The following is an 18,012-nucleotide window of genomic DNA, read 5'->3' on the forward strand; positions in this document are numbered from 1 at the left end:
TTATAGTACCAAATAGCTGATTGGTCTAATTGATAATGAAAACTTCTTTTTGACCAATAGGCAGGTAGTTCTCATGGGGTTAAGTAATGACCCTTCCAACAAGTGAGGACTTTCTTTTTTCAGGCCTTATATTGAAATCAATAATATGGTAATATAGCTCATTTACAAAATTTGTAATAAATAAAAATTTAGTAGGAATCAGATGTTTTTACAACAAGTGTAAATTGATTTCTCTCTCAATTCTGGATCCTTTCTTAGGTTGAAACAAAGAAAGAGCAAGCGGTAGCGGAGAAGGAAGCTTTGAGTAGTATGGAGGCATCACAACGGCAAGGTATGTCTGGGGATGAGTCTAAGACAGGAGATGGCAAACATGAGATGATATCACTAGCCTCCAGCAAAAGACTCACCAGGTTAGTAATCAGGGCTCTTCTATCTGAATACCATACCCCCATTGTGGAAGATGTTGGAATTCCAACCATATTATCAGTTCAAATTATTCCAGAGCCAACCATGTATCTATAGGAGTTCCAAAACAATTGTCTAATTTTAGGCCAAATTGGGCAATATTCAACTGGATTTGATAAATGGACTATTCCAGTTGAAATCCATACACTCCCTATGGAAGACATAACCTTAATCTCTCACACAGGGAGTGTGAATTTCAAATGGAGTTACCTGAATGGGTTACTCTATTTGAAATCTTCATCCCCTATGTGGAAGATTAAGGTCATGTCTTTCACAGGGGTAGTGTGGCTTTCAACTGGAATAGCCAAATAGTTTTCAGCTGGAATTTCACTTAAAACTAGCAAAATTTTCCAGCTGAATTGATCATAAGGTGGTACCAGAATTGAGATGGCAGTGAAATCTTCCATAGGGGGTTTTGGATTTTACATGGAATAGCCCAATACCACTATAACCACATGGGTACAAGCCCACATGCAGGTATAAGCCCACCCCCTATTTTTCAAAATGATATAGAAACAAGGGTACACCTGGGTATAAGCCTATAGCAGTATAATATTGGCTTCATATCCACAAAAAAGTAATATCAATGCTGAAAGATGCCCATTATTGGGTGATTATTATTATTTTTATTTGAGTGGGGTTAGATGATAGTCTAGAGATCTGATATGAAGTTCCTGTAAACTTTGGGAGCCAAGTGTCCAATATCTCTTTTATAATAGGACACATAATTAAAAAAATACTAGTCAGTGGTTGATGATCAGCTCCTACTGCCTGTAATGGTTAGTAGTGCATAAAAGAAAGGTTGATTCATCTGGTGCCTTTATCAGAGAAAAGGAATCACAGAAAATGGCTAAAAATAATGGTACTTTTTACTAGGCAAAAAGCGACTTCTTTAGGCATTGTTGACATGGTGCTTTCAGAAAGAAAGTGTTCTATTACTAAGACCCAACTTTTGAGCTGGTTTATATGTTTGAAGATGCAAAAGTAACCATGCATAGCATACTGTTCTACTGCTGCGTTTTGAAATTTCAATCATCGCGACATATCGTGCACGAGTTTGATTGACAGGTAACGTCAGATGCAATCTAGTCTTTTTAATTCAGTCTCTGATTATATAGATAGCAGGTGGATCATTGTATTGATATGTTGGTTACATGCTATCCATCCATCATTAATAAGACACAGTCCAAAGTTAAGGAGTTTAGCACAAAGAAGATTGTTAAAATAAGCAAAAATATTAACATAGAATTGAACTTGTAAGACAAATGACTGTTGTTTGTTTGATTTTGTGTCATTTTGTAACACATATTATGTATGTGACAAGCCAATCACATCAACTTCAAATTTACTGATATGCTATCACCTGCCAGGAAGTCTTGTAGTCATGTCATCAGATATGGCAGAAAATCATATCCCATGATGCATTGTATCACATTGAGCTATACCGCCATTTTTCACCCTGGTGTGGCAGTGACGTTAACACGTTGAGGCAACTGTTTTATGCGCGCATCTATGCTGTGTCTTTAAGCCCTTGTGTGTGTGTGCTAGCGCTCTGAGTGAATTTGAGCAATTTGTAGCTGTGCCCAATGTGCCCAACATCAAGGTGGAAAATGGTATAGATGACATATGCTTCTTGCTATTCTTTGTTTTATTTAGTCATTGATTATAGAACATCAGCAGGGTTAGTTTATACATCCTGAAAGTATTATCTCAAACTTTCAGTCAAAATAATTGTCTCAATTTGGCAACATTACATATTATGTGTTGTTATTAACCCTCTACACACAGGTATAAATTGACTGCCTGGATCGACTGCAGACCACAAGTTCCAAAGTTCAAGAATTGTGCATTTTCACGACCATATTTGGAATCAGCATGAATAAAGTATTAAAATGAATACAAATAAGTCCAATATTAGTTCTTGAGACATCTCGTAATATTTTGAGAAATTTTGAAATGGAACAATGCATTATGGGAAGGTATTATTGGGCTATTCCAGTTGAAATCCATACCCCCCTATGGAAGGCATGGCCTTAATCGCTCACACAGTGAGAACCCCATTATTCATACTCACTGTGTATAAGATTAAGGTCACATCTCCCATAGGGTGCTGTATGGATTCTAACTAGAATAGCGTAATATCGTTGCTGTAGCCAGCAGACAAGCAGCTGGCTGTGATGGTAGCATAAATGCCATCACTTCATCTGCTGCCAGAATTAATTGATGACATTCTTTGACAAACCAGATTACATTATGTTCATTATCTTGTTAGAGGAAGGCGTAGTAGATTAGAGTGATTTGACAATCAATCATATGAGTGCATTCGTTCTGCTTTTGGGTGTTATTAAAGTTCAAGAGAAAGTTGGTCATTTTGTGTCTATGACTCACTGAAAATGGGTGACAGGGGATGTGCAGCCACTTTAACCCCAATTTTTTCAACTCCCTTTTACCCAATGACCCTGTTTCTTGTTTGTCTGTTGTAGTTTTTTTCACCAAAAGACCCCTATTTTTTTTTTAAAGTATTCTAAACAACTTTCTAGTAATCTCATTTGGAATTATCCTGGTTTTTTTCCTTCTTCAAATTTTGGAAAAAAATTCAAATTTGCCAACTTTTTGACAATTTCATATCATTGTCAACTTTTTTGTTTTGGCAATGTTACGACCCCACAGTTTTCTCAGTCTCACTGTATGACCTTTTTAGGGACCTTTCTCAACAAATGACCCCATTTATTGGTGTCAAATCTCCCACCCAAAGATCTCTTGTTTCAAACTGGTGCCCACACATCCCTGTTACTCCCCACAAAATCTGGCAAAAGTATATACACACACACAACCCCGATATGTATTGTAGTTGTATGTGTATATCCATATCAAAACGATGCACTTGTCGGCTGCTACATGTTTCTCTTTTTAAATAATAGTTAGGAACAAATACCAGACTCATCTCAAGTGAAGACCACTTCAAATCATCTCCAAGTCGCATGGTTTAGGAATATAGAGAATACTCCTTAACCATGTGACTTCAGGGATGTTTTGAAGTGACCTCCTCTTGAGATGAGTCTGGTATTTATTCCTAGCTATAATGTGAAATGAGACACATGTAGCAGCCGACAAGTGCATCGTTTTGATATGGATGTACACATATGCATGACAAAATGATAATCCCATAAATAGTATATTACATACCCAAGTAATGATGACATTTGTTGTTTTAAAATCATTCTAAAATTTGTCACTCTATAATTAAAGACACAAATAAAAAGAATTTATCGCGTCTGACATCATCTGTCAATCAAATTCGAGCACGGTTTGTTTGCAAGTGTCGTGATGATGACTTGCTGAACGCGGATTTATAACCGGGCGCCTTATTGTTAATTTTGCACCTTTCGACATGCAAACCATCTCAAAAGTTAGGTCTTTATAGTAGGAAACTTTCTTAACCGAAGGCACCATGTCCGCAATGCCTAGAAAAGCTGCTTTTTGCCGTGTAAAAGTACAGAAATGTTTTGCCATTTGCTGCTATTCCTTTTCTACGATCAGCACCAGATAGACCGGTCTTCCTTTTACGCGCTGATTATCCTGTGTTAACCAATCAAGGATCGTAATTGACAGTGACATCAGACGCGATAAATTGTTTTTATCTTTGTCTTTCACTGTAACTAAATTTCTCACCAACTGTTGAATTTGACAGATGACAAGCAACTTGTAGCCAACCCAGCCATAGACTCCAGCCAACAGCAGATGGGCAGTTGCTTGACCAGTCCACCAATCATCACTCGGACTGCGGCCACACCAATGGCTACTCCTCAAGGCTCTCCTATGTGTGAATCTCCTAGGGAATTTAAAGGACCATTCTTAGATACTCAATCTATAGACTCGGACTCTCAATCAGTGGTAAGGCTGGAACTAGGTCCATTGTTTTTACTCATCCTCTCCTTTCTTCTCCTCTCCTCTCCTCTCCTCTCCTCTCCTCTCCTTCTCCTTCTCCTTCTCCTTCTCCTTCTCCTTCTCCTTCTCCTTCTCCTCCTCTTCTCCTCCTCCTCTCATCCTCTTCTCTTTCTCTCCTCTCCTATATCTCTCCCCACCTTAAAATAAAGATGACACATGAAATTAGGGGTGGATCTACATACGAGCAAATATGGTGAACGCCCTCCCTACAATTCACACAAAAAAGGTTTATGGAAAAAATAAATGAGGAACAGGAACAATGGATGAAGAGAAAATGAAGAAAGAAACATTTATGGCCCAATCTTCAAATCCTGGATCTCTTTCTATGAATGTGTGTTATAAAATCATTGCTATTTTCATTTAGAATGGTTATCCTGAAAGAAAATTAATGAATGTTCATTATACGGTTTTGTTACCTTACATAAACAATTTTCTGATTTTGGGTTTCAGTTATCAAGCATTTGTAATCACATCCAGAACTCCAGATTATAATATCGAGCGTAATAAAAACATGAATTTGATTTCTTTGTTTGTTGCAGTCTTCTCTCAACATTTCTCCGAGATTACCCAGAATTCCTAGCACCCAGCACCTTGCAGCTCATAAGTCAGTGGTGTCGAGAACGCATCCATCGGATAAGAACCTTCTGTGTCCTTCTGGTCCTATGGGATTACCAGTAGAGACTGACCATAATGACCATGATAGTGATGGCCACTCCTGTATTAGTATTGGAAGGTAGGAGATCTAACATTGCCTCTGATTGGTCAATTATGTGATATCTTCACTTTAATCACCAATCAGAATGGAGCTTTGCAAATAATTCACCCCATTTTTTTGTGTGGTGAAATTATTCTAAAAATGTTGCTGATTGGTCCAGTCGATAATGAAAACTTCTTTTTGGCCAATCGGCAGGTAGTTCTCATGCGGTTGAAAATTTCAGAATGTTTTTGTTAGTTTTGGTTCTGGAGTTTTGTTGTTATTTATAAGGAAGGGCTTTATATTGAGGTGCAATGTTGTATGGAAATAGGAGTATGAGGTGCAATATAAAATGTGACCATCCACCACGAAGTGGTAGTAAAGTCGGCTCTAGATCATTTTCTGTTTATTGCATATTTTGAAAGAATGCACTTTCTGCTTTAAAATGACACCTCAACCAGCTTCATCGGATATCAGGAAGTGAAGTTATGGTTCATCAAAGGTCAAATTCCTAGTATATTTTACATAGAAATCCATTTACTGTTTTTGATTGCATCTCAAAATGAAAAATGCCGACTTTACGACCAGTTTGTGGTGGATGGGCACAAATGCTTATCATTAAAAAAAATTGCACCAACTTTTGAAGTTGTAGTTAATGAAATAATAAGTTAAGTAAATAAATGTTGGCATGTAATGTATATAGTATTTTTCACATAATATCAAAGCACTTTACATTTATTCCACTGTTGTGTTGTTAGAATTTGTCAGCTACCATACAATGCCCAAGGCATGCTCATACCTTTGGGCAGTGCTCAGTGGACAATATTCATAACAGCTCCCCATTTCACCCTTGGGTAGAGAGAGGCAAGTAAGGTAAAGCACTATGGCATCGCTGGGGCTCGAACTCACAGCCCTCCGATTGTGAGGTAGAGCCCATACCGCTGAGCCACCATGCTCCTTTGTATTGCAACAGACAATGTTGGAGTGGAAATTGTATTTTGGTAGGGCCTACACGTTAAGTCAAGGTCTGCTGGTTAGCTGTAAAAGTTATGTTTGACCATGACAATGAGGATATTATCATTTTCTCTCAGACGTTCATCTGTGGATAATTCTGACCACAATGGCTACCTACCAGACTCAGATAGCAGACGTACTTCAATAGCTAGTTGTAATGGAGGCTCAAGGCGTACATCATATATCTCTTGCAATGGTGGCTCCTTCATGGCTCAATTAGACACTCAAATACCATTCTCTGAGAAAGAAAGCGGTTCTGATGGCAACGATGATGAAAACATCGAGGATCCTGATGCATTGGATGAAGCTGTAAGTTGGTCAAATCTTTGTGATTATGATATGTCAAGTATGAAGAAAACATTGCATATAATTTAGAGTTATAGTTGTTATTTGTTTTTCAATGTACCAAGTTTCAAGTTAACATACAGATCATTCTTGAGTTATTGAAACATACAGGTTTTGTGTTCATTAGACTATTCCATATAAAGTCCATACTCCTCCTGTGGAAGATTTAAGAAATATCTTCCAAGGGAGTATGAATTTCAAATGGAATTAGCACATTTACCAATTCTATTTAAAACTTGTCCTCCATCTGTGTAAGATTTAAATTGAGTCTTTCTCAGAGGGTGTGTGAAATTCAAATGGAGCTGCCTAATGTGTTTATTCCATTTGAAATTCATACTCCCCATGTGGTAGATATTTCTTAACATTGTCCACGGTGATAGTATGTATTGTAAATGGAATAGCCCAGTTAGCAAGCATGTTTACACAAGAAAAGCAGGTTTTGTTTACATTTTCTTCATGGACGGCGTATAATATTACCTGAAAGTTACGTTTTCATCTGGTGAAATTTGGTGAAAGGAAGGCCTGAATGACTGAATTCACATTAATGCTGTCTGCAGATTATATATGATGTATGGTTTGATCTAGGTAACACAACAAATTATTGTCAATATGAGTTGCACTGATTAACTGCATCATTATACATTATTATCATTTTTATGTTATTTTATCATAACAAGGTGCTTAGGTTAATTTCATTTTGAATAATATTTGAAGTAATTTTGTTACTGCATGTGTCATACTTCATTTCACCAATATCAACCTGTGACTACATCCATGTTAATACCGTACTGACGTGAGTATAGTCCCACCTTAGAGTAAAGTCCCAACCCCAAAATTTCAGAAATTTAAAAAAAAAAAAAAAATATATTATAGGCCTATGTGTTTTAAATAAATAGGTACTTATGTCATACTCTAGTAATGATTTCAAAATGCATACAAAATCAATGCATTTTGAAATCATTGATAGAGTATATGACTTGAGTACATTTTTTTTTTTCAAAACACATAGGCCTACAATATTTTTTTTTAAATCAACCATGAATGATCCTAGCATTTAGGTCTAGGTCCAGAGGTCTAGGTCCAGGGTCTAGGTCCAGGGACATTCCAAAGCCGAAAAAATAAATAACTTAAATTTTTTTTTTTTTTTTTGAAATTGGAGTATAGTCCCACCCCCCAATTTTGAAAAATATTCAACTAAAAACAGGGTGGGACTATACTCGCGTCAGTACGGTAATGCTATATGATGACCAACACTAGTATGAGTTGTTTGGACAATTTTATCAAACATCGTTACTGCGCATTGCAAGTCAGAGTGACGTCAAATGACGACATCTCAGGTGTACTCCCAAAGGCTTATGGGATTTACCAAAAAGATGCATTGGTATTCTTAAAATTGTAATTTAGTTTCAAAATGGCTGCATGTCATACCAGGATGGTATATGATAAACTTTTCACAACATTGGGACTGTATCATCAATCCTATATCCTATAACCTTTGACCCTTACCTTTATCATTAACCTTTAACATTTAGTCCCAGTCAGCAAACTTTATCATTCATTCATTATCATTAGGATCATACTTTTATTTTATCATTTACCTTTATCCCAAACTAGGGGTGTGATTTTCGGTAATTTTGAGCCCGGTACCAGCGCATTTTTTCGAGCGGGTAACTGGTACCAAATTGCAAAAAAAAAATATTTTTCCCGGTTTTGTAGTGTCCCTTTTTTTCAATTTCGGGTACCCAAGCAGGGAATTTCCTGCCCGGGTAATAGGATTCTCGGGCGGGACTCGGCACTCACACCCTTATCCCAAACACATCACAATCATCATCATCACAATTTTATTTGTTTCTGCACAATCATCATCATATTCATCACATTGTAGTAGTTCCCATCATATCATCATCATGATTTCTGTTCATTTGATAGAATTAGAGAAAACAGGCTCCATCATTTTGGCAGATTTCTTATAAATATAAGGGGCAACTCTGCATTGCTTCATTATGTGCCCAGCAAACGTGCATTATTGAACAATGACCTGTCCATATACCAAAATAGGCCTAGAAAAAGGGGTCATTGATATGCCTAATGGCTGACCCACATTTGTGGTGCACCCCCCCCATGGTAATTTGTAAAGAGTACCTCCGGTTTTACACATGGGGCCAATGGGGCTATTTGGAGTTTGCCATTCTAATTCTATCAATGATTTTTTGTATTCTTCACCATTTATTTGATCATTCATTCATTTTTTTCATTTGTTCATTTATTCATTTGTTCATTCATTCATTTGTTCATTCATTCATTTGTTCATTCATTTATTTGTTCATTCATTTATTCATTCTTTCATTTGTTCATTCATTTATTTGTTCATTCATTTATTCATTTGTGCATTCATTCATTCATTTTTTCATTCGTTCATTTATTCATTTGTGTATGCATTCATTCATTTCCTACATTCATTCATCTGCCTTATATTTGCAATCACATCACATCTTCAGGAAGAGAAAGTGGATGTACCATCATCTGTTCTTGGTCTATTACGGGTAAACTGACATCTAGTTCATTGTTAATACATTGATGTTTATTACTCACCACCATCTCTCTCAAGTAGTCCGCCACCTTTCTTCTATCAAAGAAATTCACTGATTGGTTAATTATATGATATCATCATCTGAGTAACCAATCACAATACAGCTTTCTTTATTGCCCTAGCTGCTATGAGATAAATAAACTCTATTTTTGAGTTTACATCATTCTGCAGATTGTAACATTGTACACACTACAGTATTGCAGTTATTTATAATGGTGTATTTTGCACTGCAGTTTTGTAATCTATATATATATATATATATTTACAAAAAAATGTTGCATTGGTGATTAACAGATAATGAATATTGTGCTATTCCAGTTAAAATTCATTACCCCCATGGAAGAAATGATCTTAATCTACCACACTTGGAGTGTGTATTTCAATAGGGACTACCTGAATTAGGTGACTCAATTTGAAATCTGCACCCCTTATGTGTGACAGATTAAGGTTATATATATTCCATAGGGGGTGTAAGGACTTCAACTGGAATAACACAATATTGCAGATTTTGCAGATATTATATTTAATATTGGTTGTATATAACATGGATTTTATTCTATATTATTGTTGGGAAAGCAAACCAAATGAATATTAGAAGTTTTCAAATTGATGTGTAAAGAATTTTAAAAGAGACGGAATCAGATGAGAAACAGACAGACAAACTTGGCTAATTGATTGATTGACTGAGAGACTGATTGACTGACTGTTTGACTAACTGACTGACTGATTAAATGACTGACTGATTGACTGACTGACTGATTAACTAACTGACTGACTGACTAACTGACTGATTGACTGACTGATTGACTGACTGATTGACTAAATGACTGATTGAGTGACTGACTGAGTGATTGATTAACTGACTGAGTGACTGACTGATTGACTAAATGACTGATTGGTTTACTGACTCGCTGATTGACTGACTGGCTGACAGATTGACTGACTGACTGACTGACAAACACACAAATTGAAACAATTCACTTGCCATGTTTCTATTGGTTTTCTTTCATATTTTTCTTCTATTCTGTGCATGTTGAGAGCATGTTTTCCCAATCTTCTTTTGACATGTGAATGAAAGGTATCAGTAGATGTTAATTAATAAGTGTTAATTGAAAAAAACAACACAAGGATATTTGGCTGAAACAGGTGTAAACCAGGGATGGAAACATTTATCATTTCCTGGAAGATAAGGTAATTCATTGGGCTATTCCAGTTGAAATGTGTACACCCCCCTATGGAAGATGGGACCTTAATCTTATACACATTGAGTGTGAATTTCAAATAGGTTAACCTGAATTGGTGACCCCATTTGAAATCTACACCCCCTGTGTGGGAGATTAAGGTCATGTCTTCCATAGGGGGTGTATAGATTTAAAATAGTCCATTGCAAGCTTTAAAAGTTAAAACTCACCAAAGCAGTAAAATTCTGAAAAAAAAAAGAAAAATATTGCAAGGTTCTTGCAAAACTAATTATATCTTTTCATCACATGTCAAAATTAATACTTCTCCCAATTTAATGACATTTTACCCATATTTATCAAATATAATTCTAACACTTATACTCATTATTGTATGTTATTTATTCTATTGTGTTTATCTTACTCATAATTTGCATGACATTATCAAGCTTGCTGTGTTTGACTGTGTTTGATTTTACTTTTCTGTATTCTTCCATCAATGTGTGTTGCCTGACTTTATGCTTCTGACTTCATGGCTGCCATCTTGTATCTGTCCCACAATCCTTTGCAAACCAGAACCCAGATGCATCTCCTTTATTGAAACAAAAGACACTGAAATATACCAAGATAAGAAACGAAGACAGCATTATGGGTAGAGATAAAAATCATAATGGGATGTGCAGAAGGAAACAAGAACAAAATTCCAAAAATAAACAGCAAGAAAATGAGATTGTGATAGCTGAGACAAGTTTGAATAACATTGATGATGTTGATTTGACATTGGGGATAAAACAAAAGAAAGAAAGAATTATGAAAGATGTGATTTATACCGAGTTGAATGAAATGGAAAATCATCCAGGATCCACTAAAGGAGGAAGGGAAGACCGGTATAAGATTGACTTCTGCTGTAAGGTAATTCATAGATTGCCATCATATCATTAGACAGAATATAGTACAAATGCCAAATTTCATTTCTTAGAGTAAAACATACTTAGTCCACTATTAGCCCACATGCTCAGTTATTTAGAATAATAATAGGCAAGTCAAATTATGGAAAAACCCATCACTAATTGCACTATACTAAAATGCAGCAAACCTTTGACGAGCGCGACTACCGTGATGTTGCAAATTCGGCGCTAACAACGCGTACGGCGCACAGTTCATTCATAAATTTCCACTCGGCAACAACAGATCGCCTCAGCAGCCAATCAGAGACAAGTGCGTAACGCAGTAAATACGCCGATGTATCCTTACAATACGCGCTCGTCAAAGGTTTACTGCATTTTAGTATAGAATCCATTTTACATACATCCATCTCCCAGAAGCTCACACAGCAACATTAAAAGGCCAGGAAATTCTTCAGTAGTGGAACAATGCCTAATTTGCATAAATCCAAAATGGCCACAGGGATGAAATTTCAAAGTAGTCAAATCTGGTTAAAATTCCATGCCACTGCATTCCTTTCATCAGAAGGATTTAAAAAGTATAGTTTGACCTATCACCGATGCTTAGTTCTTAAGTTTTTGGCAAAAAAAGATCAAAATTCTGGTGCAATTAGTGGTGGGTCATTTCAAAATTGTACTTATACCAACATCAGTACCTTAAAGTAAGCTCAAAAATATCTGTGCAGCCATCAAGAATTAAGGTGATGAGTTGCCAAAATGAAGTTTTATGTCCAAAATAATGTAATGTTATAAAGAAATGCATAACAGACTTGCTATGGCCATGAGCAACATCATAGTCAAGAGTGCATAGTTGACCTGCATATAATATTACATGTGATTTTTGGTCATTTAGACCTGCTGTGTGGAGGGATGAGTTAGGGCATAGTTATTGCTGCTATGTAGGGTTTTGTTATTAGAACCAGCTTGGAAAAGCACTAACCCTCAACTGACGATACCACACCTTTGATAGCCTACCCACCCAAACCACCTCAAAGTGTCATGATTTTAAAATGGTTAAAATCTCACTCACAGCTTGAAAATACATCTTTTTTAATTTTGTATTTGACCTGGGCAACTCATTCAATGTCAGACACTGTTAGCTCCCATGATCTCCAGGGTAGTGTGTACAAACAGCCTGGTGTTACCATTATGGGAACTGGCTGTGAGGTCTTTGTCATTCACTGCATCTGCTGCACAATTCAAATGTAGTAATGGAGAGAGCATAATAAATTTGTTGATAGTTGCCTCCAGCAGGAATTGAACAGGGGACCTCTTGCACCAGAGTCAAAGACCTTAACCCTTGGGCCACGCTACTCTAAGATTTTTAGAGTTGCTAAATGTGTTCATTCCATTTGAAATTCATACTACCCTTGTAGAAGATATTTCTAACATCTTCCACAGAGGTAGTGTGGATTTTAAATGGAATATTCCAATTGGAAATATCCACCTCTTGCTTTAAATGTGCTTTGCTTACCTTGTTTGTCTGTTTGTTTGCTTTGGTATGTTGCTTGCATGCAGTATATGATCATCATATCTGTTGTCGGAAATCCACATTCAAAGATAATCCAAAATATGCATGAGAGATTAAAGAATATGATAAGGAAATATAAGGAATTTGTTATGGGCGATTCCAGTTGAAATCCATACATTACAAACGGAGTCGCCCATTTAGGTAACCTCCATTGGAAATTCAAACTCCCTGTGTGGAAGATTAAGGTCATGTCTTCCATAGGGGGTGTATGGATTTCAACTGGAATAGCCCAATATTCATTCTCACGACAACTGCTGTGTTTTGATGCGATGGGTTACTTATGTAGAAATCCAACTAAATGGGAGGAAGATTCTGGAATTCCAATTGATTAGGAAGATTCTGGAATTCTAATCGATGAGGAAGATTCTGGAATTCCAATCGGTGAGGCAATTTCTGAAATTCCAATCGATGAGGAAGATTCTGGAATTCCAATTTATTAGGTAGATTTTGAAATTCCAATTGATGAGGAAGATTCTGAAATTCCAATTTATTAGGAAGATTCTGGAATTCCAATTTATTAGGAAGATTCTGGAATTCCAATCAATGAGGAAGATTCTGGAATTCCAATTTATTAGGAAGATTCTGAAATTCCAATTGAGGAAGATTCTGAAATTCTAATTGATTAGAAAGATTCTGGAATTTCAGGAAAATTCTGGAATTCCAATTGATAAGGAAAATTTTGGAATTTAAATCGATGAGGAAGATTCTGGAATTCCAATCGATGAGGAAGATTCTGGAATTCCAATCGAATTCAGCTGGTTTGGCTTTTTAGATCCAATCATATTTTTATCCAAAATAAAACAGTCAGAAAGACGGGGAAGATTTTAGAATTCCAAACAAAATTTTACATTTGGGTCAAATTGTGCAAAGTTTAAAAAGATTGTGGGATTTTACACAGCTTCCAGCTGGAATTCAACATAACATGAATACAAAAATTCCACCTGGAATGACATCTTCCAGAGGGGTGTGGATTTTAAATGGAATACCGTAAAAACTCGATAGTCAGCATATGTGCTTACTATCGAGCGCTTTTGAAACATGCAAACATGAAGAGCCCCATCCACAAAAGTGTAAAGGGTTTTCAGCAAATCATCGATACACATAGTTATCTATGATCAAGTAAACCTGCAAATTTGTGTCTCAACCCCATTAGCTCAGTTGGTAGAGCGCCGTACTTTGGTACAATTTTAAAAGCGCTCGATAGCACATATGCTAACAATCGAGTTTTTACGGTAGCCCAGTTGATCTTTCTCTCAGAATAAATCTTTATAAAGCCAAGGTTTGTCTCAGGTCTCATGGGACGTTGGAAATGCATTACAGTATATGCGCTTTTCCCCTGAATGGTCTTTTAATTATTTTTGGACTTTTTGTTATTATTTTGCTGGACATTTTCTTGAAATAAAATTTTTTTTAATTAAAAAAAATGTATCTGCACGATTTTATAAACGACCATGAAGTGCATGCACCACCATCATTTAATATAGACTACATTTAATAGTCATTACATACTAGTAAATTTTAATAAATTTCATATATTAATAATCTAACAATTCATGAAATATTTTTGCCATTGTATTTTGTTTCACATGTTTGATTGCCGCTGCATGCCATACGCACATCACAACATAAATGTATTGCTTCTGCACAATGCTCACCCCTATTCGTCAAAATGGTAAGTTCCCAAGCAATTATGCAAAGCATATGCAAATAAGCTGCTTATGTATGCATCAGGTTGTGGTTCATTTGCATTGATAAATAAAATTTGCTATTTTTTTCTAAATTTTTCATATTTTTTTTTCAGGTTTACTTCTAATTGTAATCATGCTATAATATCTAAAAACTTTGTAAAATATTCAATTGAATTTCTCTTCTCTTTCATTGTTAGCTGAAAAAGAGTTAAAATATTTTATGATATTACTCTATGTAGTACTCTTATGTATTACTCTCTAGGTATTACTCTTACTCTTTACTCTTTGAATCACTATTTACTCTATGTATTACTCTTTTATACTATGTATTACTCTTTACTGTAGGTATTATGCTTTACTCCTTGTATTATTACTCGTAATGTTTCAAGTAGACAATTTTGAAGATATTTTTCAGAAGTGACCAAAAGCCTTTTTTAGTTCAGAATCACATAGAAGCTTTGAGCCTGTTTGCAGAACTGTTGCCAATTATCATGTATCCCAGCAAACTCAAAAATATTGTTAAAATGTTACAAATTAGGGGTTCATTAATAGAACTGAGGGCATGATCGATAAACAACAATCATGCCCCCAATTCATTTAATTATCACAGTTAGTACATTCCCCAACATTCTGTGATTATATTTCATCAAGTTATGACAAAATATAGGATGTAACATTCTTAAAACTGTAATTTTTCTGCACCATTTTTCGATACTAAAATCGTCACATGAAAGCAGTGGAGTAAATGTAAACATAAATATAAACATGTGAGGTCATAGGTCAACCCATCTATACTGTCTCTCATTTCTCTTTCTTTGGTACTATTGGTAAATTTCTACTATAATCTGTTAACCACTAGGGCCTATACATGCACGACATCAAGCATGTGCATAGGACCTTGTAGAAAATAATATGCGCTGGACGGTTAGCAGTACGCTTATCTTGAAGAAGGAATCCTGCAAAAAATTATATGAATAGTAATATAATTATAGACTCTATAATTAGAGAATAAACGAAAGGATGGTCTGTTTTTACTATTCTTAATCATGCCATAGAGATCACAGTGTCATAGAGGATAGTCTGGTCCAATATTTTGGATAGTGATGCAGTGATGAAATTTAGTGCTACAAGCTAAACTGCACACACTGACTATGAGTGTATTGTAATTTAGAACATCATATTTGTCCTAATAATGTTTAAAACCGATTAAAAAGACTTAGTTCGAATTATCCAAAATGAAGAGTATTAGTTAAACAGATAGTTGTATGGTCAGGCCTGTTGATGTGATTTGGGGGAAAGTTTCCATTTTCTAATACATTTCTGAAGTTCATAATTGTTTGTGTCTGATCGCTGTATAGCAGATCGGCAGTACAATCACAAAATTTGCAGAGAGATTGGGCTATCCCAGTTGACACCTATATACCCCCTGTGAAAAACATGACCTTAATTTTTCACACAGTGGGTGTAGATTTCAAATGGAGTCACCCATTCAGGTACATGTATAACCCCATTTGATATTCACACTTCCTGTGTGGATGATAAAGTTAATGTCTTCCATAGGGTGTATGGATTTCAACTGGCATAGCCCATGATAGTAAGGTTGATGTTATCGTCACTTACATTCATCCAAAGTAAATGACAATTGCAGTGTTCAGGATTGTAATTTTATACACAGTATTATTGCTTCAAATACAGTAAGCAAAAAAATTAAGGTACCAGTTATGTTCACCCTCAGTACATCCTAAACAAAGACAGATATGTCATAATTGGAGTCATCTAGCTCGAATTTATGATCTCATTCGTTGAAATTGTTCAAGAAATAAAGACACGGCGATCCAAAATGTTGCACTTTGCTCTATTGATTTTACACAAAGCGTTTGTGTACAAGAGAACTAGCGCCGTACTTCCATAGCATGTTACAACTAGCGTCGTGCTTTCATTGACAAAAGTGAACTTTTGATTTCATTTTTTTTCATTAGGTTTTAGATCACTTTTTCTTTAGTTCTCAACCAATTTCAACAAATAATAAAGTCTTAAATCAGAGCTAAAGAGTACAGGTATTGGCTGTTTGTTTAAATTTTGACATATTTGTATTTATTTAGGATATACAAGGATAAACCCAACTGGTACCTTAATTCTTTGGCTTACTGTATTTGAATTGAATATATAATAGAAAGAAGCGTCAGTAACAGAATTTTACTTTGTGCAGTGAGTGATATTTGAGATTTATAACAGTGGTGAATGAATGTTTATTGCACATGATGAAATTCTTTGTAAGCTTATTATTCTTGTGTTCTGTTTTCTTTGGTAATATTTAGAATTGCGACTGCACAAAGTTTTACCAGAGCCTAAGGGGTGCTTCAAGACAAGAGAGGAATACGCACTCTATATACTATCACCTCATAATAAGTAAGTTTGACTGCAATGCAAGGTTATAACTGTGGGAACTACTCCCAAACTAATAAAAAAGCCACCTTATGCCGACAGTTCCTGGTCTGAAAGAAGGGAGTAGCCACTACTGTAATGTGATTCACTGATGTCAACAGTAGTTGCACTGGAGAGGGAGGGTTCGTGGGACCAAAGCGCTCAACCCACCACTGCCTGTCCCAAGTCGGGGGCAGTGCAGCAGAATGTTAGATTGATGGAACAGGATTTATAATATGTCTACCTGGGCTTGATACAGCAAACAACAACTTGCTTCATCTGTACACGTCCTTAAAAAACGTCGATTGCAGATCAAGCCAGGAAGCAGCCACTCCACGGCTAAGGAATTTCACTAGTGCATTACTTAAGGTCATTGCGCTTTACAGAAAGTTGCCAATTAATATGGTTCATGCCTAAGACATATATTATTTAGTATTTTTCCATGAGAAAAGAAATAGATACAGCGGGGGCTCAAACAGTTAAACTCGTATTGTCGAGTACTCGCACACCAGAGTCTAGTTACAGTGCCTCACCAATTGAGCAAAGTGGATGCTAATTCAATGTATAAAATGAAGCAAAAGTAAAGAAAAAGGAGAGGTGTGAATTATGTAGTCTTGTGTTGTTGAGTAGTCTTATGTTGTTGAGTAAAGGAGAGCAGCTAACTATAGATATTTCAAGTTGGAATTCTTGGCCCTGGCAGAGCACTTGACACACTTGCAGCCCTCCGACAAATACACAGCATACAATGCTGTCCATAAACATTAATGCGTGTGCAGTACACTGCGTACATGCTTAGTATTCAACATGTACACAATGGACTCTTTCCTCCAGGGCCAAGAATCACTTGCAATATCGAAGTACTGATTGGTAGTATATTTTGTAAAAAACTCAACTGAATACACCAAAATATTGGGCTATAAACTCTCTTCAAATATTGTTGTTCTACTCTCATGTATTTATTATGAATGTTGCCATTGCATATTTCCATTTTTTAGATTTCGTCACAAACTTCAGTTCTACATAGCCCAGAAGTGGTTTGATTACACGATTCTTGCCATTATTTTTACCAACTGTGTGACATTAGCTATGGAAAGGCCTGCTATCAAACCTGATAGTTTGGTAAGAAAACCCTAACTCTAACCCTAATCCTAACCCTCTACATAGCCCAGGAGTGGTTTGAATATATCACTA

General features: G+C 36.0%; 1 protein-coding gene across 1 annotated transcript in view; it reads left to right on the forward strand.

Annotated features, from left to right (window-relative positions):
- The window catches only part of LOC140164180 (voltage-dependent T-type calcium channel subunit alpha-1G-like), a 188,979-nt gene that overhangs the window by 106,046 nt on the left and 64,921 nt on the right, over positions 1 to 18,012 (forward strand). The window contains 9 exon segments of the mRNA XM_072187422.1: positions 259 to 331; positions 4,157 to 4,359; positions 4,953 to 5,146; positions 6,199 to 6,430; positions 8,965 to 9,009; positions 10,811 to 11,146; positions 12,269 to 12,386; positions 16,716 to 16,806; positions 17,817 to 17,940. Coding sequence (XP_072043523.1) covers positions 259 to 331; positions 4,157 to 4,359; positions 4,953 to 5,146; positions 6,199 to 6,430; positions 8,965 to 9,009; positions 10,811 to 11,146; positions 12,269 to 12,386; positions 16,716 to 16,806; positions 17,817 to 17,940 — 1,416 coding nt within the window.

Source organism: Amphiura filiformis, chromosome 11 (assembly GCF_039555335.1).
Source record: "Amphiura filiformis chromosome 11, Afil_fr2py, whole genome shotgun sequence".
Lineage (NCBI taxonomy): Eukaryota > Metazoa > Echinodermata > Ophiuroidea > Amphilepidida > Amphiuridae > Amphiura > Amphiura filiformis.